The following is a 27507-nucleotide window of genomic DNA, read 5'->3' as shown; positions in this document are numbered from 1 at the left end:
TGAGTATTCTTGATCTGAGGCTACTGAGGAATGTTATTGCTTGACAAGGTCAAGAAAATCACAGGGCTGTCTGTGCTTTAGTGGAATTCCCTGTATGTGATTCAGGCCTAGCCAGATGTTTTAAAGTGGAAGCACTAGCTAATGATACACATTCTTGTACTGATCCTGTAAGATACAAAAGAATCGTTGAATTTTGTATCCCAAGCTTGAAACAAGCTGAGAAACTCTGGGTAGTAATCTTGACCAGGTTTACATTCATTACTTTTCCATGCATTGCTCTTCCAATTGCTTTTCAGTGTGATCTCAGGGAAATGTGCTGCAAAATTTCTCTGTAATTGAACAAGGTTGGGAAGTGCTTAAATGTTTTTTCCTTGTTTCAGATACTGTTCTTTTCTAGAATTGAGGTAACTTCTCTGCTGTGACAAAGTCACTTCATGGATTAGTGATTTCCTGCACCCTCTCTCTTAAAAAGCTATCTGGCATCTGGCAAAAGATTTTGCTCCAGTGTTGCAGTTTGAATATGGATTTGGTTACTGGTCTTGCTTTCTAGATGAGTAAAGAGGAAAGCATTGCATAGGTAAATTCTTGCATTTGGGAGGTAAGGTGTGCAGCTGTAAAGGCTTGGTACTCAATCAGACTCCGCTGTATAATTCCAGAGAAACTTTTCCGTGCTGGGAAATATGACTGAAGTTTGAGTGGATGTCTTTGTTTAATATGAGGTTCATGGTAAGAACTGACTGAAGAATGCTGACTAGTAGTTTGAAAAAAGCATTGCTAGTGGTTTGATTGAATATGTCCATATGCCACTTGAAAAGGTCTGGTCATGGATGCCAACATAAAATGCTGACAGTCATGGATATGGAGGTGATGGGAAATATTTAGAAGTGTTTTATATCCTGAAGTTGGACTAGAAAGAAAGAAAATGAAATGTTAAAATTGCTATGCTTGACTAGACTTTTAAATGAGTTTATGATCAGAAGCTGTGAAGAACTAGCTTTGGAAAAACAAATTGGGTGGAAAAGTTCTGCTGAGTCTTTGGGAAGTAAAAGATAAATCACAAGATATTGGGGGAAATGGTGTCTGGCAAGCTAAACATTGAAAAGTTTGGGGGAAGAAAAGTATATTTTAGTACTCTAGTAAATAATGACCTAGTTTCTTGTGAGTTATAGGTTGAGTACAGCTGCATTTTAATTCTTCTGTGTATCCAATTAATCCTATTTTCCATTAGAAAGCTTTTTTACATTATGTTTTATGGTAAAGGTCTGCCAGGTGGGTCTTGGAGGGAGGATAACTTGGTCCTGTATGGCAGACAATTATATAGAAAATGCTACCTCTGCTGGAGGTGTTCAGATCACCATCTAGAGAAATGTGTGGTCACTAGGAGCACAAGGATTAAGTGAGTGACATGCAAAATATTGAGCAAAGCCTACCAGTATTAGAGATCAAGCGGGCTTTCCCCCACACTCTTTATTGGAAAAAATGGAAGCATAGTGGTAAATTTTTAAATGGTGAATTTCAGCAGTTTTTTTAAATGCACAGCTCTTATGGGAAGTAATTTATTGTGTATTGAGAGCGTGCACTGACAGTGCTCCAGATAGTGTAAACTTCTGGTACAGCATGCTGTAAGCGGCTCTTTATTTTCAAAAGCAACCTGAGAATATGAGAATATAACTTGCAGGGTTTGCTAAGTCTTTGAATGTTTTCATCAGTGAAAAATGTTGATGCAACAGTGATATATGGAAAAAGGAATGCATTTAAAAGTTCACTCTTACTCTTGGAATGCTGTGAAGTACTTGAGTCGATTACCTCCCTGTAGGATTCATATTGCTCTGCTCACTAGGCTGTAGGCTTGTGAAACAAGCCCCTAAACACCATTAAGGGACAACACAGTTAGCCCTTGTGGGTTTTTTTATGCTCATGAGAAAGCCACAGGTCTTATCCCTTTTTCTCCTCTGTAGTAGGCCTGCACCTCAGAGTAAATGTGTAATGATGGAACTGTATCGGATTTCAATTATATCGGTTTTAAGCAGGTGGTAGTGAATAAAGAGTGTCTTTGTTAAATAAAATGTATAGCCTTAAAATTTGATATGTGATTCTGCTGATACTTGTTTCTATTTCATAAAGCTGAATGTTAGTGCCCCTTACTCTGAAACATCTGAGGTACTATCAGAATGAGCTGCATGAGCTCAGATTATGCATAAAGCACATTCTTACTAGACATGTGCATGAAGCTGAATCTCAGTGATGTTGTCTGGGATTTCGAAATCTCCATGTCCTTCGTAGAGGAAGCTCCTTTGACCAGGTTCTTCTAAAAGAACTGACACTCTCTTACTCCAGAAACTCAACCTGGGTGTTACTGTTTCTCTGCGTGGCTGCAGTGGTCAGGCAGTAGCGTGCTGTGTGACCACTGTGAAGCCAAACTCTGTTCTATAGTTCAGTTCTATAGTTCTTCTGTAGTTCTTTATAAATTAGTTTATCTTTCTTCCATCTGCTGCTTGATTATTTTCCTTCTATATGAAATTTTTTCTTTGTGCTGTTTGGCTACAAATGCAGAATTTTTTGGGTGTATTTGCCTCTTATCTCTAACATGACCTCTAACGGATCATTTAAAACTTTAAAATGTGCATGATATTTGTTTGCCTTAAGAGGATTATCACATTATTAATATTATCTAATGTCAGCATGTTCCTTTTTGTCTGTTTTTTCACGTGTTTATTGCAGCCACTGGAACTACTCTGGCATTCTCTGGATGAATGGCTTGTTCTGATAGCCACGGAGCTGATGAAAAACAAAAGGGACTCTGCCAACATTACTTCTATTTTATTGAAGCAAAAAGGACCAGATCACCAGGATGCTACTCCCACACCTTCTTTTGCCACTGCAGGAGCTGAGGGAAGAAAAGAGTTGTCCACTGATGCTGTCGAGTTAAAAACATACGATGTTGCTGGGAAGCAGGAAGCTTGTGCTGATTGTCAGGATGTTATCTCCATGACAGCAAACAGGCTGAGTGCTGTCATTCAAGCCTTCTATATGTGCTGCTCCTGTCAGATGCCTCAGGGGTAAGGAGAGGATTCGTTCTTCTTACCCAAACTACTACCATTTTAAAAGCATTCATACTTACTTGGAAGAATGTTGGTGCTGATGACATTGTATTAGTGATAGTCAAGGCTATGCTGTTTATTGCTTTCACTAGTTCAGTTATTTGAATTTTTTTTTTTTTTCTGGTTCTAAAGGCACCAAACAGCACTGCAAATTTCCCATAGTGCTGCTGCCTATGAATGTAGCTGCACTGGGGCAGACTTTGTATTGAATGTCTCATGGCTCTTTGTAATCATTTCGTATACTTTTAGGTAGTAGGATTTTGATATTTTGAAACTTAGCTGTATTTGCTGTTTGTTTTGAATGTGAAATTAACCCTGAATTTAATGTGATTATCCAACAGGAAGAGCTATAAACTCAGAAGAAAAAAAGAAAAGCGAATTAACTTAGTGTATGAAAGTGATGGGTGGGGCAAAACTTATTTGATTATATTATATATAGAAAGGGGAGTTCAGTCTCAAAGTAAGGCTCACCTGGAATCTTGTCCCAGGTTGGCAAACGTAGTTTTGTGTGGAACATGCAGTTCAACTTAGGTAAACTTAATATCATTGAGGTCTGGTTTAGAAAGGAAATAAGTGTGACCACTGTAACTGAGGTCCTAGTCTGTCCAAGACTGCTGTGGATTGTATTTGTGGCTTTGGCCCTTGTGAATAGAAGATTAGGCAGGTATGATGGTATTACAAGCTCGCTGAGGAATCTAGAAGCAAGGGTCCTACTACATGACAACTTGGTTATTCCTAGTCACCATAGGGGTTATTTCTTTCTTTGCCAAACTGAGTGGAATAAAAGCTTTCAAGTTGGCCAGTAATATTTGTCTGGGGCATAGTTCTCTGTGGATGTTCTGGAATATGATTGATTATTGATATTTTTGTCTTTTCTATTAGTTTGTTATGAGATCTTAATGCTGTTGAATATTTAGTTTCATGATGACTAGTTAAACAATGTCAGTTTCTATTTGTGTAATACTTTATTAAAAAAAAGTAACAATTTATGTAATTCAGATTTTTTTTGGTTGCACTAATCGAAAACATCTTATGATTTTTGAACAGGATGACGTCACCTCGTTTTATAGAATTTGTTTGTAAACATGATGATGTCCTTAAGTGTTTTGTTAACCGGTAAGCTTCAACAAATATGGACATTGTAATCCACCCCTCTGTTTCTCCCCAGCAATAATTCATTTTTTTCTTCTTACTGAGTTGTATTTTTAGATTGTTGCTGTGATATATGAACAATATGCAATTTAATGGTCTTGCTGAACTCAAGGGAGTGTAGATTAATGATTCAGAGCTCAGACTTAAATGAGCTTTTCTACATATTTAAGTGATCTATTTGTAAGATTTGTGAACAAAATCTATTTCATAGAGCAACAGAGTAATTTGTTGAATGGATTCTTTCCTTATATTTGTTTCAAGTAAAGCCTTCCCTTTTAAGGTAGATGAAAACTTCCATTCTTCCTCAAATGTGTGACAACGTAAAAGAGTCTAAACCATCTCTGTACAGTTGGCTGTTTCCAGAGTTTTTCTGGGACTGTCAGGTTTATAACTTTACTTCTGTGTGAGTAGCTGCTTCTAATCCTCCCATGTTTAACAGATGAGGTAGTATAAGTTGTTTGGAAACAAGAGTTAGGAAGAAATTATAAAATAGAAGAATCTGTTGAAACTTCTCTATATGGTTAATTGCATTGTTCTTTATGTAGACTTTTTGCATCACGAAGCGTTATTATTAAATCTCTAACAGGCTTCTAACCTATTTTTCTTTCAGAAATCCCAAAATAATTTTTGATCACTTTCATTTTCTTCTGGAGTGTCCTGAACTAATGTCCAGATTTATGCATATCATAAAAGCTCAGGTAAATGTCAGGAGGTGCTTAGTTACAACTTCTGTGAATACAAAAGATGTTTTGTTTAAAAATAGTATTTAAAGAAAATCCATTTGGGGAGGATGTAAGAACTAAACATGGCCTCTAGTGCTTCTGAATCTGTGATGTTGAAAGATCATGTTAAAAAGACATGGCAGCCAGATTTCTGTATAATAATTCTTTAAAATACATGGATGAGTCCATCTGAGATAACCAATGTTTGATGTCTTACAAGTCCAACTTTCAGTTAAAGAGGGAAATTTCTGTTTTTAAGTCTATATGTGCACATCTAATAGACTGAGCTTTAAAATGCTGTACTTTTCCCCTAAATGACTTAAATTTTGAGACAAACCAGAGGATAAATACATCACTATTACTTGATTTGGTCGTAGTTAGTGGCAGCTCCTTTAATGAAACATTATGTTGTCTTGTCTGTTCCTAAAGCTTTATTTCCTTAGTTGTAAACCATACAGTGCTTTTAAAGATAAATTGTTTTTATTAATCCAGTTTCATTTTTGGGACATGGTGTAGGTGTATTGTTTATTCATTCTTTTGTTGAAATGATGTCATTTTTGTTGTAATGTCCTCACACGGGGCACCACTTGACACTGATCATGCCATAATCAAATCTCTCCTGATGGGAGAGATCTTTTAAAGTCCTTGCCAGGAGTTCCAGAGACAAACGGGACTCTCAGCCTTTGCTGCTTCTAGATAGTTGTTTATTAAGTCTTATCAGAGAAACAGAGTCACTAGCATGACCCAGACACAGCACAAAGCAGAGAGTACAGGAGAAGGCGGAGTTATCAAGATTAAACGGCCTTTTTAAAGGTAAATCAACCAATGGTTACTAAAAACGTACATTATTTTTACTTTTCTACCAATTATTTAGTAACACAGCCAGGAACTGTGGAATTCTTTGTCCAATCATCCCAAACTACTTTTACTGCAGAATACGGAGTAGTAGAAGAAGAAGGTTTGGAGAACAACAACAATCCTCCATTTTGATGTTTTTTGCTTTTATCTATTTAATACATTAACAAACCCAAAACCTCTAAATTTTTCACCCTGTGACAATCTTACATAGTAGTCTATCGCCTAATTTACACCAGTGTAGTTTCTAATTATTTTCTAATAGTAGGCAGTTTTTTCCGAGGACGGAGGTCAAAAACAGTGTTGTTCAGGGGGGTAAAACCCTTCAAAACAGGCAGAGAAATATTCTCTGCACTCTGGGTTCCCACAGGTGTTTTTGAAACTCATGAGTAATGAGGAGACCCCCAAGAAATGATACCCTGTTTGTTAGATCAACTCATGTACGTGCTGTGAATTGCAGGGGATGGGAAAGGCCATACTTGTGTCATACCTGTCTCAAAAGAGCTGCAAAATATCAATATAAACACTGACTCAAGTTAGAACCTTCTCACCTAGGAATTGCTTTGTAAGGTTTCTGGTTCCTTTGGGGTGTTTTACATTGCCAATGAACGTAACTACAGCTAGGGCTGGTTCATATCACTTGTGTTTCTGTGCTCAGCTGTGATTGATTATCAGTAGTTTTACGGAAGCCAGTGACTTATTTCTTATCCAAGTTCCTTCATGCCCCCCCGAACTGTAAGAAGTTTTGTGCTGGTTTTCTCTTCTATGGAAAACTTTGATAGCTATTTCTGGATAGCTGGTGGTCCAGTCTTTCTGCAGACCCAACTTCAGCAAGCACTCAAAGGCATGTCTGGTCCTTTCCTCTTGCCAAAATACTGTATAGCATATTGGGGTAACTCTGCACATGTCAAAAATTAACTGAGAACTATGCATAACCATTTGCTTACAGGAGAGGAATTATTCAGGGGAATGCATGTGTATAATACGGTTTGCACCTTGTTTTGTAGCCATTTAAAGATCGCTGTGAATGGTTCTATGAACATCTGCATGCCGGGCAGCCAGATTCAGACATGGTGCACAGGCCTGTCAATGAAAATGACATACTTCTGGTTCACAGAGGTATTGTGTTCCAAATGGTATTAGTGTATCTTGGAAAGATAATGAATGAAGATGAAAAAATTAATTGGTATTTTGTATTTAGATTCTATTTTTAGGAGTAGCTGTGAAGTTGTGTCTAAAGCAAACTGTGCAAAACTAAAGCAGGGGATTGCTGTGAGATTTCATGGAGAAGAAGGCATGGTGGGTAAAACTGCATGGTTTTCTTTTATAGCATTTTCATGTGGAAATAATAATTCTCATTCACAAGTGTGGTTTTGAACTAAACCCTACTTTAAAATTCCTTTAAAAGAAATATGTGGTTACTCAGCATAACTATGCAGTGAAAGTTTTGTGTACTAATATATTTCATTCTTTTGACATGCAGGGACAGGGTGTGGTGCGTGAATGGTTTGATATCTTATCCAGTGAAATAGTTAACCCAGATTATGCCTTATTTACCCAGTCAGCTGATGGTATGTCTTTGCCTTTTTTTTTTTTTTCCTAAATTTAGGGTGTCATTTTTTATAAAAGCATTTTTGTAATCCAAAAAACAAAGGTCACTTAACTGGGTTCAGAATATAAGATTGTTACTTTTGAAAAGCAGGACTGACAGAATTGATCTCATATATAGAGAAATCATCTATTCATTGTACACTTTTATAACAATAGGTGGAATATTTCTCTTGCTTTGAAGTTTCCTTCTCCTCTGTAAGAGGAGAGCAAGTTGTTGGTTTTAATGAGGCCATGCTGTTTCTGCCTGGTAGTCGAAGGACATAACACTGAGAGGAGTATATAAAGTGCTTTCCTTTCTTCCACATCTGCAAGGGAAATGTGGAGGTATTCCTTCATCTCCTTTTAGAAATCCATAAATTCAATCAGCTCATTTTTATTGTAAACCCGGATGTTGATCTCCACAGGCCTCCTTTGTATTTGACTTTTTGTCTTTTGGGTTCTTCATGTAAAGCAAGTCTTTATAAATAAAAGATTTCACATCATCATGAGTGATAAATGTTTTGTTTTCTACCTTACAAAGTCTTGGAAGTGGCAAGGGTCAACAGTACAGGCACAGATTATTTCATGACAGTTAAAAGGAGAGGTTCAGGTGTGCCTGTTTGAAGTAGTCTTCTCCAAGGAGACCAGGACTGGACTGTCTCCTGCCTGCATCTGGCTGGAGACAGATGAAAGGAAGTAGATACATTCTCATCCTTCCTTTGAGCATGTTCACAAGCTGATAGAAGCAAAGCCTGTTAGAGTGAATAAAACGTGTATATAGCAATATAGTAAGATGGAGGACCAAATTAAGCAGTTGATAATTACCCTTTTGTTGATGATAATTATTTCAGAACAGTGCCTTGGAAGAGTGGCTAAGCAGTATCATTGTAATAAGATGTCATTACATTCTAAGACATTGCTTTCTGACATCTTTTTTGTGTAAACAAAAAACCCTAAACAGACTTCCAAAACCCCAAGAAAAAAACTCTAGCAGTGTTTTCAGATGCTTAGTGTGTTTGATAAATAAGAACTTAATAAAAAAAAAATGTAATGGATCGTGATAATATTTTGGTTTTATAGGAACAACTTTCCAGCCAAACAGCAACTCTTCTGTAAATCCAGATCATTTGAACTACTTCCGTTTCGCAGGCCAGATCCTGGGGCTGGCTCTGAATCACAGGCAGCTGGTGAACATCTACTTCACAAGGTCATTCTACAAACATATTCTTGGTATGGTTTTATTAAAATCCTGTTTATTAGTCATAACAGTTGTCTGAGTAGTAAACCTTTTCCTTTTTTACTTTTGTGTGTATGGTAAAAGTGAAAAAGCCTTGGAAATTAATGTCTTGGTAGTTTTTATGTACATCAGAGTCACAACAATTCTTTGCATCACAGTTGTGAAATTCATCTCTTCTTCTGTGTAGTGTCATTCTTGAGAAATGATTGTTCTGTAGTTAACTTAAGACAAAGTTGAGAAAGTTTATGAACTCTGGCAAAAATCTGTCAGGCATTCTTGATTATACCTGAAGTTTTCCACTTGTGTAATGGTTTTTGAAAAGGTGAAGCCCTGCTGTTGAAAACCTCTCTGTCTACCCGCTCCAACAAATACTACTTATTTCCTGAAATAGGGTTTCAGAGCTAATGCAGGTTCATCCTGTCTCCTTAATGAGAGAAGTTAACTCATATGCTTTTACTGTAGCATTCAAGATGATTGATTGGACAGACGTTTTTATGGAAATGTTACTTTTTTAGTAGAGGAGAACCTCTGTTAGCTGGTGGTATCTGTGGTCTAGGGCTCTTCTCTGCTCTTTAAGAACCTTTGTGCCTCTTGATTGTTGAACAAGATGCCTCTCTTCTACATTGTCATGAAAAAACTTCTCTTGAAAGAAGATGTGATTTCATGTGCATTCTTGTTATTCCTCCAAGTACATAAATTTATTTGCTGTTGCATGCAGAATTTCCTTTGTGTTCAATCACTAATCTTCTTTGGAAGTATAAGATAGCTTGATGGTTTTCTGTAATCATTTTGTCTACCTACAGTCTTCCTGTGATGTTTGCTGGGTCCAGGACAGATAAACTCTTAACTTCAAGTTCATTGTTTATCTTCCCTGAAAGTGTTCAGAGAACACTGTTGCAGTTCATTGAAGGTGCAGGCTCAGTCATCTTTGTCAAGATCTTCTTCAAAGAGGAGCGTATTTTACTTCTCTCCCTCAGTACTGCTTTCTGTGGCAGGAGAGGGACTGTGCTGGGCAAGAGCCAGTGGAGCACAGCCAGTCTGCAGCAGCACCATGTTGGCAGTGCTTCATCAGGATTTCCTAGTTGTTGATCTTCACACAGGAAAGTGGTTCTAAAGTAGAAGTATCATTGCATGGCACAGTTTGGTGCTGATTTAAGGCTTGGCCTCTCACATCGCAAGTGAGTAGAAGAATGGTGAATGATTTGGGTTTGAAGGGATCTTAGATACTTTGGGCAGGAGTACCTTCCTCTAAACCAGGTTGCTCAAAGCCCTTTATAGCTTGGTCTTGGAACACTTCCAGGGATGGGGCATCCACAACTTCTCTGGGCAACCTGTTCCAGCGCCTCATCACCCTGGCAGTAAAGAAATTCTTCCTAATACCCAATCTAAATCTATTCTCTTTCAGATTAAAACTATTCCCCTTTGTCCTGTCACTACTTGCCTGTGTAAGAAGTCCCTCTCCACCTCTTTTGTAGACCTTCTTCTGGTACTGGAAGGCTGCTTGAAGGTCTCCCTGGACCTTTCTCTTCTCCAGGCTGAAACAACTCCAACTGTCTTAGCCTTCAGTCTTCATAGGAGAGGTGCTTCAGCCATTTGATCATCACTGTAGCCTTGTCTGGACTTGCTCCAACAGGTCTATGTCCTTCTTATGTTGGGGCCCCAGAGCTGGATGCAGTACTCCAGATGGGGTCTCATGAGTATGAGGTAGAGGGGCAGAATCATCTTCTTTGACCTGCTGGCCACACTGCTTTTCATTGTTAAGAATAACACTCACAGGCTAATTTCCTTGTGATGTATTCACAAAAAAGAAAATCTTACTTTTCTACTCTTCAGTGTCACCTTGAGAACAAGCACATGTTGTTCTCGTCACCTTTTTCAGAAATAACTACTAATGATTTTGGGTTCCTTACTGGTTTTGACTTCTGATGATATGCTGATTTGTTGGTTTCTGAATTGACAAGATGACCTGTTACTTACTTTTTTCTTTTTTTTTCACTTTGCTAGAATAACTATTGCAAACCAAGCAGCAGTCATTAGTCTCTTAATAAGGTCTAACTGATCTTAATAAGGTCTTGTCACGCTGTTTTACAGGCATCCTGGAACTTTCTAGAGGTTTATACACATTCAGCTTGTTTAAGGTCAAAAGGTTCACAATTCTTTATAACTTCTTGTTACTTATCAGAGAACTGGAAAAATTACACCTCCACTTCTCAAAGTAGATGCTTTTTCTGCCTCAGTCACTGTGATTTATTTAAACCTTTCTGAGGCCTTCTCCATCAGCTTTGTGCATCTCCTGTCTTCGTGCTTAAGGAATCAGAGTTGCGTAGCAGTGGATGCTCCTGAGGGGGTTTTATTTTTGCTAACTGTTGTTCATGCCAAATACAAGTTACCTGGTTACAGACATAGAAATTCCCTTCAGCTACTTGTCAGGCCTTAAGTAAAGGAGTATGAAATCTCTTGCAGTCTGAGACTGTTTCCATTCCTTTGGTTTCTCACCTTGCACTGAGATCCTTGTTTTCTGCAGTGACAATATAGCCATCTGTTGACGGCACTGCAACCACCAGTTGTGTGCTAAGACCTTCTGTATCTGAGGAACAGTGTGAATCTCTTTCAAAGGAACTCCTCTTTTTAGTCAACAGATAAGAAGTGAAAGTGCCTTAATTTGAAGCTGAAACCTTTATGAACAAATGTTCATACATTTTTTTGAGACTCAGGTGGGTGCATTACCTTTTTCCACTGTGGTGGATTGAGATCTTTCTGCAACAATATCTGGTAGGCAAGGAAAGATCAACTTAAGTGATAACCCAGCTAATACACGACTGATGTGCTTTGTAAGGTGTTAGCTATGTAGTGTGCATGACTTTTTTGCATGTGTGCTGTGAAATCAAGCATTGTGCCATAGGTCTGCATGTTTATTAAGGCTGCACTCTATTCCAGATGTAGCACAGGGAGAAATACAGTCAGAAATTAAGAAATTGTATTTCTTTAAGGATCCAATTACTCTTCTGTTTGTAAAAGGAAACTTCCACTTCCAGCTTACAAAGACAAGATAGAGGATAAATTCGTAACTGTTCTATCTACTCTTACATTCCACTCTGTAATAGAAAGTAGTCCTTGAAATGGCATAAACAAAAGTGAGAATTAATTTCTGGGTCAGTGTATTTTGAACTGGAGGCCTTAAAACCTTGAATATTTAATGAGCTTGTCTCAGAGCTTACCTGTAGCTTTCTCTTTTAAGTTCTGTGTTGCACAGAAATATCTGCTTCTCACAATTATGCTAAGATAGATTTCTCTTCCTTTTCAAACTACAGGGGCATTAAGGGTATACAAGAGAAAGATACATAGTATTTTGTGGGATTCAAATTTTGTCCTGATAAATCTGATGAAGTTTTTTTATAACTGCCTGATTGAGTGTGTTTATTGGTAAAATATCTGTCAACCAAATGACTGAGCTTAGTGCTTTGGTCTCACAACATGCTGACTATGAGTGTACTCTTATCACAACACTCCAGTTAAGTTTCTTCTCTAAAGGAGTCTCTGATTCCTACTTTTCAGTCTTCTTTTCCCACATTTTGTTTATATCCCTCAGAGACATCATTATTTCCACATTTCATATTTCAAATGCCCATATGCTTGCTAGTTGGCAAAAGTGAAAGTCCTCTGGAAACTACTAGACAGCTACTAGATTTTTTTGTTTTCAGAGAGATGACAGTGATATTTAATTAGTAAGTTACCTACCCCTCTCTTAAACTGGAGTGTTGCTTGATTTTATTTGAAAAGCAATGCCTTACAGCTTGTGTACACACCATCAGCTCTTCCAGGGAAATACTCTTAACATTTTTTACAGTTGGATGTTTTGCAGTGGCTGCTAACCTTTGAATTTTGTGTTACTCTGGGGTACTGCATCCACAATCCATAGTGTGCTAAGGCTTCTACTAATGGGCACTCTTACGGCACTGCACGGTGAAGCAGACAGTACTTACCAATAACTTGCTTTTCTCTAAACCTACTGCTACCCTCACCCCCTGTCCCGTTTCCCAGGTAATTGTATCTGTCTTGGTAGAGTTAAAATATCGAACATGACAGAGTTAAAATAATCGAGGTCTGCTTTCTTGGGTAGTGAAGAGGGTAGCTCTCTTGCATAAACTAAGGTCACGTAGTTCTGGGCCCATTTGCTCAAATGTGCTTGAGTGCCATGTCTGGGAAGGGATTTGTAATTAGTCAATTTCTGTACCTGGATAAAAGTCAGACTTCTAGCAACTCTCCTTTTCATGCTTCTAAAGTATTTGCAAGTTCAGTTTGAAATACAAAATTCCTATAATAATTGTTTTTAACTATATAATAGATCTCATTTCAAAGACAGTTCAAAAGAAGAACACTGAAGAGTAATAGAGTTTTCTGGGTACAGGGAGGTCGTCTCCTCCTGCAAGTAATGCTCTGGGGGAAAAGATACTGTTATAGAGAAATACAGTGTTTGGGTTTCTAAAAGTTAGGTAGAGAACTTTAAGAGTTTGTAGGAAACATTTAACATTTTATGTTCAGAATGGGTAGATGCTTTTACTGAAATCCATTAGTGAACTAAAACTGTGTTTTTTCCTGAGTGGTATGTAATTTTCTTCACTAGGAGGAAAAACATAGGGAGGAAACTTGATTCTGTAGTATTTTAAAAACTGAGTGAGTGCAGTTCTGCTGTAGTTAGTACATCCCTTTTTCCCTTTTCCTATTACTGCATTATTCTGGTTTTTCTCTAGAGGGCAGTCTTCTACCACGTATTAAGTTAGAACTCTTTTTGCTTTATCCTATTTATTTGAGCAGTTTTGTCTCTCTGGGTTTTTTTTTCCTAGGCATACCTGTAAATTATCAGGATGTAGCATCTATTGATCCAGAGTATGCAAAGAACTTGCAGTGGATTTTAGATAATGACATCAGTGATCTGGGTTTAGAGCTGACCTTCTCTGTTGAGACCGATGTGTTTGGAGCAATGGAAGAAGTGCCACTGAAGCCTGGGGGTGCAAGTATACTTGTTACACAGGAAAACAAGGTGAGTATACAGGTTTATTCAGAAGATGGTAGTATAGGAAAAGCCACTAGACTGACTTTCTGAATAACTGGAAGAATAAATGGTATACCTATTTTGAAGAAAATACAAAAAAATTACAGTTGCCAGCACTCTTTCCCCTTTTTCTAGCTTTGCATGTTGTAGAAATAGTAGTACTTAAAACCTTTAAAACTGTTCAGGTTTGAGGTTCTTTCTGACAGAACTGTGGAAAGGAAATAGGATCAAGTTCAAATGAAGGATTTATTTTAAAAGTTACAAATACTCCTAAAGTTGTGTCTTGGGTATATATACCAAGAAAGTGGAACAGTAGCAATTGCTAAACATAGAATTATAGGTAATGTTGCCAAGTGTGCTGCTTGCTAGGCCAGTCTATGGCATTGGTTTGCTCTAATTAACATGCAGATAATGGACTGAGTAAAAGTCTGCAGGAAACTTTTTCATCCATTTGCAAGTCACTTGGTGTTTATGGAAATAACCTACCTTTTAAATTTACTTTAATAGTAACAGGTTGAAAAGGCCCCGATTTCTTTGCAGCATTAGTTCAAATAAAGAAATTTGGGAAAACACAGCCAGATTTTGAAAATGGTCTAGAAATTAGGATAAACCCAAGTCTGATTGAATCCTGCAGTTCCTGACAAAACAGGTTTGAGTAACTGCAGGAGTGTCACGGGTAGACGTGCAGTTTTTTGTAGCACTGACTTTTGGTCCTGATGTCTGCTTTGTGTTTTGATTTTCATTTGTGTTGGGCTGGCCGAGCCCGTTCTCTGTCCTCAGTAGGCGTTTGGCTTCAGCAGCGGTGTCGGCAGCTGCTGCACTGGGGAACGGCCGCGTGGTGTCAGCCTTTGTTGCAAGGACTTTGCAGTTTGTGTTGGAGCAATTGGCACTGGATTCTTGAAGCCTTAATCCTCATTTTCATTAAGGCAGAGTGTCATTCCAATAGCAGGAATACGTATTGTTAGCCTGATTCTGCACTGATTCCTGCAATAATTTGTGAATTTTCTTTCATTTGTGAAAGAATACAGATGGTAAAACAAGTCTAATTGTGAAGGTAGTGGATGTTTAATTTCCCTATTACCCGCTGGAGAAAGCAAGGATGATGACTGTTCTATCTGGTCAGTCTTAGCTTCCCAGTATATAAAAAAAGACCTATTTAACTTAAATTTTAGTTTCATAAGAACTGTTTAATACCTCTTATAAATTAGCATAAAATTAGAAGTTTGTCCACATGAGGGTACTACTCATTAGTAGCTTAATTTGCTCTGTTAACTTTAGAGCTGGGGCACATTATAAAAAGGGTGGTTGAAAATGTGTAGAGGAGATGCCTTCATTCTGTCTCGTCAAGCCTTCCTCAGCATGGCAGGAGGGGAGGAGAGTTCGTGTAGCTTTAATTTGAAAGGTGGTAAGAAACAGGTGACTCTGGTGGTAGCTTTGAAGCTGTTAATGTTAGTGGATTTTTTGAATTTGAAGTTGTAAAATGTGAAGTCAAAAACCATCTGTAGTATGGCAAAGTTGTTGACAGTGGCCAAGTTGTTGAAAATTGTAGATATGTATTTTAGTGGTTTTTGGGGATTTTTCTCAGTTCCTGTAATGCGACATAGTTTTGCAGTATGTTTTAGCTTAGCTGTTCTATCAGTTTAAATAGGAATGTGTCTGTGTTACTTTATAAAAAAAATACTTTTTTTCCTGAAAGTGATATATTTTTTTTTTCTGCCTTAACCCAAGGAATAATAGATCACTGTTCAAAACTGACTGTATTTGTTGCACCTCTGAGAGAAGAAAATTCAGCTTCTAAAAGAATTTGCTGTGTATGCACACTAGCAAATTACCTGTTAAAAATAAATTATGAATGAATTTTTATCCCTTAAAAAACCTAAACAACAAAGACATACACAAGAAATCCCCCATGCCAAAACCAAAATAAAACACATGCTTGCCCCTCCCTGCACAGAAACCACCACAGTCCCCTTCTCTCATTGAAAACTGAAACAGAGTAAATGCACCAGTAGTAAGATCTATTTGTAAAATGTTATTTTCTTTGAATGGGGTGATTTTCTTTTTTTACATCTACTGTGTGATAGGTGAATGGTTGTGGGACAACTCGATGATGCAAATATTCATGTCTTGCAATTGCTGTGTCCATGTAGCCCAGCTGAAATACAGTTACAGCTGTGGTTCAACTGCCTTTTGTCATGGTAATGGAGGGACTTCAAAGGGAAAAGTCAGCCTTTGTCCTGAATTTATCTTTGTTCTTTGCTGTGTATCGTTTTGCAGCTTTCTACTTTTTAGGAAAAAAATAAAATTAGGGCTAGTCAAAGTTTGACTATATGTTATATATAAAATGGTGCAGATTTCCACAATCCTATGGCTTTCTCTGTCCTCCCAGAACCTGTCTGTGAGCTGGCCATTCTGTTTGGCAGTAAAATACTAGGGTTTTTTTTTTTTCCAGGCAGCTTTAAAATGGAGCTGCTCTTTGAATCTGAGAATTGTCATAACCACTGATCCTTGTCTCACAGTATATGGGATTGTGAAATCGAGGAAGCATGATCTCTGCTTTATTTACCTCAAAGGAAAATACAGAACAACCCCTCACCCAAACTAGACTTTGTAATTATGTTTATGATGCCCATTTAATGTGTCTTCAATCAAATCTCCCTTCCTTAAAGAAGACTGGATCATAACTTTTTGTACTATGTAGGAATGCATGTGTAGATCTGAAATGATGTAGCTATTTCTGTTTTGTGATGTGCTCCTAAGGCTTCAGAGGGGAATAAAATGCAAATGAAGTGCACAGAAAGCAAAACAAATTGACCAGGTTGTTTACTGACTTGTATTATGTAAATTCTGCGCTACAGGTCTTTCATCATGCGCCAGTGCTGATAGCCAGGATGCTCGGCTGTTCCAGGCTGTTTTAAACATTTCTTGTTGCACCTAAAGTACAGCAACTGCTTTTTCTCATAATTAAAGTGTTCGATGTGGTATTTTTGTCATGCAAAAAATAAGTAATTTTTTTTTAAAATAGATTTTTTGAAATAAGATTGTGAATTTTTCTTTCCACAACTCTGTTTTTTTGGGTAGCCTAATTTACATAAGAGCAGTTTAAGAGATGTAAAATACGCATTTCTGATCATTGCAGACAACCAGTGTTAACATTATTTTGAATCCTGATACTGCAAAAATTTCTTGATTCCTTCTGTATTCACAGAGACTGACTTTTGTCTAGTGCAGTTAATCTCCTTTGGCTCCCCCTCAGTCCTTAGAGAAGGGAGATGTCTTCAGCTCCACTGATAGTAGAAGCAGCCTGGGGAGATTACTAGGCTGAAAGTAGATTTTTGGGAGCAGTGCTGCAGTTGAAGATATTATTAGGTCATGTTCCTCTTCTTCAGACCACTTCACAAATTAATTGTTCTCTCACTCTAATAAAATGGTGATAATGCATTTAAAAGTATATTTCAACTGCAAAGCAGATGACAACCCCTCTGTACATCTGTGAATGTAAAGAACTGCCTTTGAAAAGTATCCTGTTTTGAAATGTTTCGTACTTCATTCTGTTTTTCTGAAAGGAAGGAAAGAAAAAATGCTGGGTTGCTTTTGTGCAGGTTCAGAGCCTAAAAGTTTAGGTTGAAGTTTTCTAAAATTAAAAATCAAAGTAGTATTTTTGTAAGATTATTTTCTTGGAGGAAGCTGATAGTTGAGATGGTTTAATTGGGAGATACATTTCATGATTTTCTTATTAAAAGTCATGATTACAAAGTCAAAGCATTTCTTTAAACTGAGTACCTTAAATAATCTAGGAATAAATTTTGTTTTCAAGTAGAAAACTTTTTTCTTGAGTAAAGAAACTTTATTAATTTTGTGTAATTTTGTCAGGGTAGATGAGACATGTTTATAGAGTTTTAATGTAGGCACTTTTCCCTTCTAAAAGGCACTTGTTTCTAAAAGCCTTCTTCCATTAACACCTCGTAGGCTTCATCTCTTAAAGGGAACAGAGCCCCCAAATCTCTAAAGCATGATATAGTCTGTTCCCTGGCTATGGCAGAAATTGTTTTCTCATGTTTTTATTTTTTAAAAACTAAGGAGATTTTTTCCAGACTTTCTTTAAAAAAATTGAAATTCTTATTAAGACTGATTACTTCTGCAAGCTTTGTTATGTACTCTGTTAGACTTCCAGAGATGGGGGGGAAAGCAAGAAGCTTTTGGGCTCACAAATATTCCTTCAGAAGTTAACCCTTTTTCCTGAGTAATGTTAGTTTGCTTAAATAGAGTATTTTTGCTTACAAACATTGGTGTGTTTATGCCCTTAGCTGAGCTTAATGGTGTTTGCATTAGATGTGGGCATGACAAATTAAGTTTTATTTACTTCCTTTATCTTGGTCTGAGTCCCTGTTTTTTGACTGCTTTATGTAACATTTCAAACAATTCTGTTTTGAAATTGCCTTAGGAAAGAAGGTGGAAGAGCAGAAGGGGCTTATTTTGGGTTGCTTCCATGTGAAAAGGGCAAAGGGACTATTACTACCTTACAGTGGAAGAGATTTGTAATGCATTGAGGACTCCATTTATGTGTGTGTGTTTGTTCCAGCACTGTGTGGTTTTGCTGAGGTCTATCTTAATATTGTTTTCTACATTGCAGGCTGAGTATGTCCAGCTTGTGACAGAGCTCAGAATGACAAGAGCCATTCAGCCTCAGATAAATGCCTTTTTACAAGGCTTCCATATGTTCATTCCACCATCTTTGATCCAACTTTTTGATGAATATGAACTGGTAAGCAGAAATGCCTATGTATTTTTAAACACTTTGTTCAGCATACTTCATCAGGAGTGTAAATGATGTAGAAGTAAAGCTCAGTAACCACAAAATAAAGATTTTGTAGCTTTCACATTGGGTTTGCTTCCTGGCCATCTATCAGTGAGGATCTCATTATGTGTATTCCTGCTTTTTCTAATTACCTAGAATTACCATCTTCCTGAAACTTCACATGGCAGTGATAAATGCCTTAAATTGTAATTTCAGTATGGAATCAGCATGTTGTGGCCTTTAAGCCTTGGCATATTTTCCTTGAGGAGGACAGAAGTCCTTTGAAAGTAAGGAGATGCTGTCTATTGCCTTTACTTTTTCTGAGTCACAGAATCAAATTCCAGTAAGTCTTTAGTGGTGGTTTGATCTTCTGTAACCAACACATCTCACATTTTCTCTGAAGTCATGGCAAGACTCAGAGGTTTTCTCTTTTGGGTTCTTTGGCAATAATTTTTCTCTCTTGATACTGCATATGTAAACTAAACAGATCACATGAAGTTACCCAAATTCAAGAATCTCCATGTATTAAAATTTAGTTGTGGGTTCCATAAGGTTGTAGTAAACTGAAAAAACACTGTAAGCTTTCTACTGCTTAAAACATTACTTTTTAATATAGCATAACCTCTTGAAATTAGTGGTTAGTCAGGAGGACTAATCACAATCTATATTCTTCTCCTGAAGGAGCTTTTGTTGTCTGGTATGCCAGAAATTGATGTAAATGACTGGTTAAAAAATACAGAATACACCAGTGGCTATGAGAGAGGAGACCAGGTTATTCAGGTAAAATTATTTATTCGTTTGTTTGTTTTTTAATAATGTAGACTATTTAATTTTAATAAAAAAAATGTGGGTTTGTTGTTGTCATTATCTGTGTGTGTTTGTGGAAGCTTATTTTGGCTGAAATGTGGAGGTTTTTTTTATACTATATTTCTGCATTAAGTAACTTAATTATGTATGAATTTGATCCAAACATTTCCATAATTTATTAGCAAACTCACATATATTCCATTTATTGTTTTACCAGTATATTTTCAAGTACTACAAGTATTTAATGGAAAATACAAACTAACTTTTTTGTCATTTAGTGGTTCTGGGAAGTGGTGGAAGAACTAACTCAGGAAGAGAGAGTGTTACTATTACAGTTTGTTACTGGCAGGTGAGAGACTCTTCTGTAAAACAAATACATTGTGTAGATACTCTGAAATAAGAGACTTGAGAGACCATAAAAGATCATCTAGAAACTGTTTTGCATACTGGGTGTTCTATACGTTGATCAAAGTAGACAAAGTGTGTGTTAATACTTTTGCTTTCTGTGTTGCCAGCAAAATGATTGATTACATATTTATTGTACTTGACCACTTTGCAAGAGGCCTTTGTTGCTGTCCAGGCAGTTCTTGACAAGGCCATAGTGAATTTAACTGAGCTTTATATTCTTGTTCCTGTTGCATATTTATGTGACTCTTGGCTTTTCCGGTAATCATCTGAGGCTATAATATATGAGATAATGAGGTATCACTTCAGTCAGCATACACAGAATATTCTTCTCCTCAAGCTGAGTTGAATTTAACATTAGTGCCGTGTGTCAAGATAAATAAAGACGTAACCTTATGCAACCTGTGTAATGTAACCTGTTTGCTTTATATAGGTTTTCTGTCCTAAATTCTATTTGTTCTCTAGGGAAAGCCACTTTTATTTCCCTTATGGTTTGGGGCCAGTGAGGGAATGTTTTAGCGATAAATGCCCGTGTGAGCTGGGTGAGCTGCTGAGCTTGTGGGTACAGACATTTCACGAAGTGGATCTATGGACGTAAATGTGACACCTGAGCTGTGTGATCCAGTCTTTTTCTGGTAGCAGGCAGAGATCACGCCATCTTCTTAGTTTGATATTCCCTTAATATTCTAGGATCAGTAGAGTAGTTGACCTCTTGTGTATAAGTTTTGTGGTTAAGCAATGATAAAATACAAATTAAGATCATCAAAACTACCTTTTATATTAAGGAATTTCAGAGTCACAGTCACGGATGTATCATCAAATGGCCTGATCTACAACTTCTATTAGTTTCACTTGATTTATTATGAATTTTCTTGGTTTTAAGGATCATGGACAATTTAAGAAGCTAGTTGTATGCATGTTGATCTTTTTGTCCTCTGAAGAAATGATTCCTGCAGTTGTAACTGCACATATGTGGCATGCCAGCTGCTGGTCTTTCGTTTTTAGTGGATTAGTCCATTTCTAAACCTAGACAGCAAATAAGGATCTTTAAGATGTAAGGTCATGTTTCAAATGATTCTTAAAACATTCCAAATTATACTGAAGTGGCATTCACTATTTTCACGGCATTTGGGATAATCTACTGGATTCTAAGGGGCACTTTCTATCAAGTAAACAATTACACTGCCTGATTAATACGTGCGTCAGCATCATTCGTTTTGGTCACAAATCACCATCACCTACTGTCTTGTTCTTACCTATTTTCTTGTTAGTAAGAAAGAAGTTGTTGGTGTGGATTTAAGAACTCCGGGCTGGAATTTAAAAACAATCTGCTTAGGATTGTTTTTTCTGTATCAGCTAGGAGGAACCCTTTGTTTTTTCTTCAGTGTTTGAAATGCAATAGATGTATTTTTCCATACATATTTAACTTTTGAAAGTTACCTCTAACAGTGATATGCAGCTGGCATTTTCGCACATAAATCCCCAGACAGTCCTACTTTCTTTTAAATGGAAGATTTAGATGCTGACTTTTCTGTGAGCTAAAACACGAGTTAGCCTAGTACAGTAGTTGGGCCGTAGTAGTTGGGTATCTTAAGTAAAATTTTACATTATAAGTATACCTAATTTCAAACTATGTTTTTTTCTGGCCTTAGTGAACAATTTGTTTCTATGGGTACTGGTTGGCAGTCTGCATTAAAAGTTCTTTTTTTTTTTTCTTTCTCTATTTCCCTTTAATCTCTTCTATACTTTCACTTACTTGATTTTTTTTGTGTGTGTGTGAAGTGGAACTGTTCTTTCTTTCCAATCAAAGACTATGAAATTAATCTAGTGAATTAAACAGATTAATGACTATGTCTTCAGTGTTTCTCTGACGTCTCTAAATATTTCTTAAACTTTGCCTCTTGTCTTCTTCCCCCATTTTTACATCTCTTTCTCCTTTTCTCTTATGAAGTCTTGCTTTGGTAGTTTCAGTAGAAATAACATTGCATTTGTCATTAATACCAATTTTGAGATGTCTTTTAACACTAAAGTAATTGTCGTGAGCAAAGTTTGAACATATTTGGAGGTCTTAGCACACTCAAGAAAAAGCCTAAATGTTCTAGTGGCTCAGGCTGGGGATCTGAAAGTTCACTTATGATCCCATTTACTCTTTCTCAGCTGACAGCTGCTTGAGATGATATTGCCAATTCTACAAGCTTTTCTTATTTTTCCCTCTCTTGGTCTGTTTGGCATTTATAATAGAATTTGGCTAATTTATTGTTAATTCTCCACTGGCAACTTCTGATGGGGTTTTTGGTGAACAGCTGGAAGCTTGATAGATTCTATATGATAAATTCTACTTTATTTATATTCTACAGCTGTAAAGATTGTATACAACTTCTTTGGGGACTGTGGTTTTTGTTGAGCAATAAGCAATATGCTTATATTCTTTTAAGGAAAATTCAGCATAGTTGTTAAATGTGGAAGATATATATGGCTGCTGTTACAGAAGTATAAGAAAACATAAGGAATCAAGCTTAAAATCTCCTCTACAGTGTTTTCATTCCAAGCAAATTTATGCAAAACCTGTCAGTGAAAAAATAGGTAGAAAAGTCATGATTCAGATGTAAACATAGAAATTTCCACAGCTATGAAATTTTATTGTTGCTCTTGTTCACAGCTATTGTGGTATTTTTTGCATCTATTTGGAAGGTTTTCTTTACTATATTGGCAGTGTTTTGCTTGGAGAGAAAACTCATTCTTGGAGGCTTAAGTTGGCAGCAATCTCTTCCTTTTAAATGTTCAAAGCCTTGACCCTACTTTACAATTTTGTCCTGTTGTATGGGAAGTATTATAGTAAGTTACGTTGAAAAAACTTTTAGATAATACTGGACTGAAAGAAATTTTCAGCAGTTAGGTCTCTGTTTCATTGCTGATTTGAATGTGGGATGTTTATCAGAGGGGAAAAAAAAAGTCATTGCAGGGGAGGCAGCACTGTATTGGAATGTGAGCCAAAACCGTGGTATAAGACTACTGATGCACAATCTTTACAGCAGTTCTGAATTGTTGCTGTAAGCATAATTCCATTTGTGTCAGAAATAATATGCTACAAACCACTTCTCTCCATAGTGGTTACTTTGTGTAGCAGTGTTAGAACTATATGCTCAACATTGCTGTTAAGCTAGATAATACAGATTTATGTGTTGGATACTACAGCTAGTTCTAAAAGGTGTGTTTAAAAGGTATTACTGTGAGTTGTGTCCCAGCTCCTTCACATTCAGCAGTAGCAACCATTACGCTTTTGCATTTTTGCTGAGTAGTTTTACTGTGAGTGGAAACATTACTTCTTCTGTTCCACTTATTCCAAAAGCTCCTGTCTTTTACAGTCATTTGATTTGGGGAATATGGGAGCATTGTTGTTAGTATAGCTACCTGTAATCCAGAATTCTAACAGCTGTTACATTTTTTTTGGAAGGTTTATTTTGTTTTATCAGATTCTTTCTTCGCTAGCTACAAAATCACAGAACAGCTGAGATTGAAAGGGACCTCTGGAGATTAAGACTTTCACAGAATATTCTGAGCTGGAAGGGGTGCACAAGGATCATCAAGTCAAACTCTTAAGTGAATGGCCCGTACAGGGATCAACCTTGGCATTATTAGTACCGTGCTCTAACTAGCTGATATAATGTCAGGTTGTCTAGACCAGCATGGTATTCAGAGCAGGGTAAGCTGCAGCTGGATACTCAAGACCTTGTCCAGATAGGTTTTGACTGTCTCCTGGAATGCTGACCTCTCAACTTCTCTGGGCAACTTGTACCAGTGTTGGACGACTTCACAGTAAAAAAGTGTTTCTTATGTTTAAATGGAAATTTCTTAGACTTCAATTTTTGCCCATTGCCTCCTATCCTGTAACTGGGAACCACTGCTTCATCTTACTTATCCCTTCCTTCAAGTAGTTAAACGGATTGATCAGATTACTCTGAGCTTCCACTTCTCCAGGCTGAACAATCCCAGCTTGCTTTTGTCTTGTGTCAGGTGTTCCAATCCCTTACAATCTTTGTAGCTCTTACTCAGCTTGCTGCATTATGTCCTTGTCCCTCCTACAGTGGGGAGCTTGGAGCTGGATATTTCTCCCCAGGTGCAGAGAAAGGATGATCACTCTCTCCCTAATGGTGGCATTGTTCCAAATGCATCCGACTTCCTTTGTCCTTTCATTATAGTGGGGTTTGGGAGGGGGTTGAGGGTTTTTTGGTGCAAGGGCTGTGCTAGGAAGATGTTATCTTGTAGCGTATGTCAGCTAAGTTGTTGTTATGAAAATATTTGAATATCTGAATTTTATTCTATTTGTTCTTTTAGAATGACAGAAAGGGAGTCTGCACAGTGGGCTATTGCCCATTTGCACCTGGAGTAATCTTTGAATAGTATGTTGGTAAAGAAAAAAAATTGAGTAATATGATTAAGTGAGATTGCATTCCTGAAGATGCTAGAGATTTTTTTAGTGTGTTCTGGTTTTGCCATAGATTGTCACTGGTCTATAGTGTGACTGATGTAATGGTTTTATTAGTTACTTGAAATATTCGGTCTGAAGTAGTAAATGTACAGGCATGTCAAGGACACTTCAGTCATTTGTCCCACAGATAGTAGTCAGAGAATAAACTGTTTTGGGATGTAGTATTTCTTAAACGTAAATAGACATGTTTGTCTTAACTGAGATAATGCCACAATATAAGAAGGATATAAATCTGTTAGAAAGTGTCCAGAGAGGCCATGAAGATGGTGAAGGGTCTAGAGGGGAAGCCGTATGAGGAGTGGCTGAGGACACTTGGTCTGCTCAGTCTGGAGAAGAGGAGACTGAGGGGGGACCTCGGAGACCTCATTGCAGTCTACAGCTTCCTCAGGAGGGGAAGTGGAGGAGCAGGCTCTGATCTCTTCTCTAGTGACCAGAGACAGGACTCAAATGAATTACTTGAAGCTGTGTCAGGGAGGTTTTAGGTTGGATGTTAGGGAAAGGCTCTTTCCCCAGAAGGCTGGGCACTGGAACAGGCTCCCCGGGGAAGTGGTCAGAGCAGCAGCCTGAGTTCAAGAAGGGCTTTCAATGCTCTCAGGCACAGGGTGTGATCCCTGCAGAGTTAGGAGTCAGATTTCTATCCTTGTGGGTCCTTTCCATCTCAGAATATTCTATGATTCTATGAACATTCTGCTACAAAAACTGGTTATAGAAATGAGTCCCTCTTGCAGGCAGAATTGTCTTAAATGTCAGTCAAACAATATGATGCCTAATGTAAGTAGACTAATACGTTATTCAGTCTTGTAATTAAAAGCTTTTAAACAATGAGAATTTTGACATCAGTAAGAAAAAGGGAACTTTAGTAAAAGTATTAGTAACTGTCAAATTATTCTAAGTAAGAGATATTTTCAGTGTAAAAATTACAATTTGTTGCCTTACAACATTATTGCACTGCTCTAATTTCTGTACGTTTTATCAGTTCCAGGGTGCCTCATGGTGGCTTTGCTCATATAATGGGTGGCAGTGGATTGCAAAATTTTACTATTGCTGCTGTACCATACACTGCAAATCTTTTACCAACATCAAGCACATGGTATGTTAACTATTCTAATTAAAATATCTTAAAACCAGGGCTTTTTCATGTCAGTCACAGTCAAAAGTACAGGTCTTTTGAATATTAAAAGGTCCAAAGGAAATTCAAACAGTTCCTGCAGTATTCACTCTCCAACATGAAAGTGATGGGTTTTGTCCCAAATGATGTTACATTATGTTTGCTCATTGTTTGTGACTTGAGTTTGTGTAATTAAAGGTAGCAAAATTAATAAAGGAATATTAAAGTTAAATTATTGTATTACAACTTACTGAAGTGAAAAAACAACTTAATTTCCTGCAATATATTCAAATGCTCAGTGGTACTGTAAGTTAGCACAGGCTTGTTTTCTTCCATAAATGTGATCTCTTCAGGAGTTTTAATCAGAAATCTTTACTGTTGATTTTTTTTGCTGAACTGTGGTGTCCTTTTTTTTTTTTTTCTTTTCAGTATCAACATGCTCAAGTTACCTGAATATCCAAGTAAAGAAATCCTGAAAGACAGGCTTCTTGTGGCATTGCACTGTGGAAGCTATGGTTACACAATGGCGTAATGACGTCTAGAAAACTCATCTGACTGTTAATGTGCAATTTTGAGTGGCAGAAGTAATTTTGAAAACTGTCAATAGAAAAACAGATGCTGCAGCCCACTGGCAGGGCTGGGCTTCAGAATTGGCACAGGATCATCAGCTTTGCCTCCATTATTGTGTTGTCAAGGTAGCTTTGATACTGTCATAACAAACTTCATAGTATACTGTATTTTCATTTTTTAAAATTACAGATCTGTATGGACATCAGTTTACATGCTTTTTTTTTTTTTTTTACTTCAATCTGAGAAAGTTTGTCAGAATCTCCACAGTTTACATTTGATTTCCAGCTACTTGGCTGAATAACATTTGCATTTCAGTTTACTTTGCACTCAGAGGGAATACTGCAAATGAAGAGTTGTACTTTATGCCTTGTTGCATGTGAAAGTGCCATTTATTTTTGCAGACCACTACTGAAAGTTCAATTGGAATATTGTACAGTAAGACAGAGCTGATGTATTTTCCATTTCTTTGCATTGTAACAGAAAGAAAATTTTATAACTTTTTAGTATTCTAATGTATATAGTATGTAAAGATTAGACTGTTATGACTGAAAAAAATAGCAGATAGAATTTATCTAGTTTATATTAGAATTTACACTATATTCTACTAAATATTTAAAGTATTTGTGACTTTATAGTCAACTTGCAGTTTAAAATTTGTAAATATTGTTTAAGATCTATATCCATTGTTTGAATGGCTTTACTCTTTCCTTGACATAATTGTATGTTCAAAAGGTATTAATTAAATTTTAATATTTTAACCAGAATCGGAATGTGACAAGTTCGTGTGTTTTTGTGGGCAGATTATTCTTTTTTCTATCAGGATTTTATTAATCTTTCTATAATTTAAGTTGTCATGGAAGCAGTATTTGAGAACTCATTGTCAGTCCATGGATGGACATAAATAGATGCACTAGAAAGGAAATTAAGCTTATGAGGTTAACTGACAAAACTATGATACAATCTCATGTCAAATTTTATATAGAATTAGAATATGATACACTAATAATATCCAAAATTAACAGCAAGAGCTCAGCAGCATTTTGTAAGTAGCTGCACGTTTTGGGGTCTGTGATGCTGTTGCATAACTGTTTGTCTGGGGACCCTGGGGTAGGACTACGTTACTGTTTTGATTCAGGCTAGGAATGGTTTTTTGTGTGTGGTATGTTTTTTCAATTGAGGGTGTGTTTTTTCTTTGTAAATTAATCTGGTCATCCCTGCTTGTCATGCGTTTGCTTCAGAGAATGCAAACTGGATTCTGTCCAGATGAAACTAATTAGAAAAATTGATCCAAAAATGTACCAAATGCTAATGGATGAACATCAAATTTATGTCTGCAAGGCTTAAATGATCTGAAGAGGTGATCTGAAATTAATTTGGTCATAGGAAACCCACCAAACATGCAAATTTTAAGATTCAGGTCCACAGCAGAAACTATTTCCTGCTGATCCCTTCATGTTTTCCTACACTAAGTGCTAATATATGTGTAGCCTAAGTTCACCAGCTGATTCGTCTAGGCTGCTTATTTAGTGCTGGTTTTTTTCAGATTTTATTTATTTTAATCTAAAGCATACATAACCTCTCTGGGGAAGTGAGAGAGAAATCCCTGGGTCATCTGATTCA

General features: G+C 37.0%; 1 protein-coding gene across 5 annotated transcripts in view; it reads left to right on the top strand.

Moving 5' to 3' along the window:
• HACE1 (HECT domain and ankyrin repeat containing E3 ubiquitin protein ligase 1) overlaps positions 1-26651 on the top strand; it is a 50556-nt gene extending 23905 nt beyond the window's left edge. For 3 of the 5 annotated variants that reach the window (XM_032101339.1, XM_032101340.1, XM_032101341.1), the window contains 13 exons: positions 2722-3059; positions 4149-4217; positions 4864-4951; positions 6838-6949; positions 7032-7129; positions 7314-7401; positions 8501-8650; positions 13502-13698; positions 18344-18475; positions 19190-19288; positions 19594-19664; positions 25186-25299; positions 25747-26648. In XM_032101339.1, the coding sequence (XP_031957230.1) occupies positions 2722-3059; positions 4149-4217; positions 4864-4951; positions 6838-6949; positions 7032-7129; positions 7314-7401; positions 8501-8650; positions 13502-13698; positions 18344-18475; positions 19190-19288; positions 19594-19664; positions 25186-25299; positions 25747-25849 (1659 nt within the window). In that variant the 3' untranslated portion in view covers positions 25850-26648. Of the gene's footprint in view, positions 1-2721; positions 3060-4148; positions 4218-4863; positions 4952-6837; positions 6950-7031; positions 7130-7313; positions 7402-8500; positions 8651-13501; positions 13699-18343; positions 18476-19189; positions 19289-19593; positions 19665-25185; positions 25300-25746 lie in introns of all 5 variants that reach the window. The other 2 variants (XM_032101342.1, XM_032101338.1) reach the window with 1 other exon arrangement.
• Positions 26652-27507: the final 856 nt, after the last annotated feature.

This window comes from Corvus moneduloides, chromosome 3 (genome assembly GCF_009650955.1).
Source record: "Corvus moneduloides isolate bCorMon1 chromosome 3, bCorMon1.pri, whole genome shotgun sequence".
Classification (NCBI taxonomy): domain Eukaryota; kingdom Metazoa; phylum Chordata; class Aves; order Passeriformes; family Corvidae; genus Corvus; species Corvus moneduloides.
This window is presented reverse-complemented; position numbering and strand designations above follow the sequence as displayed.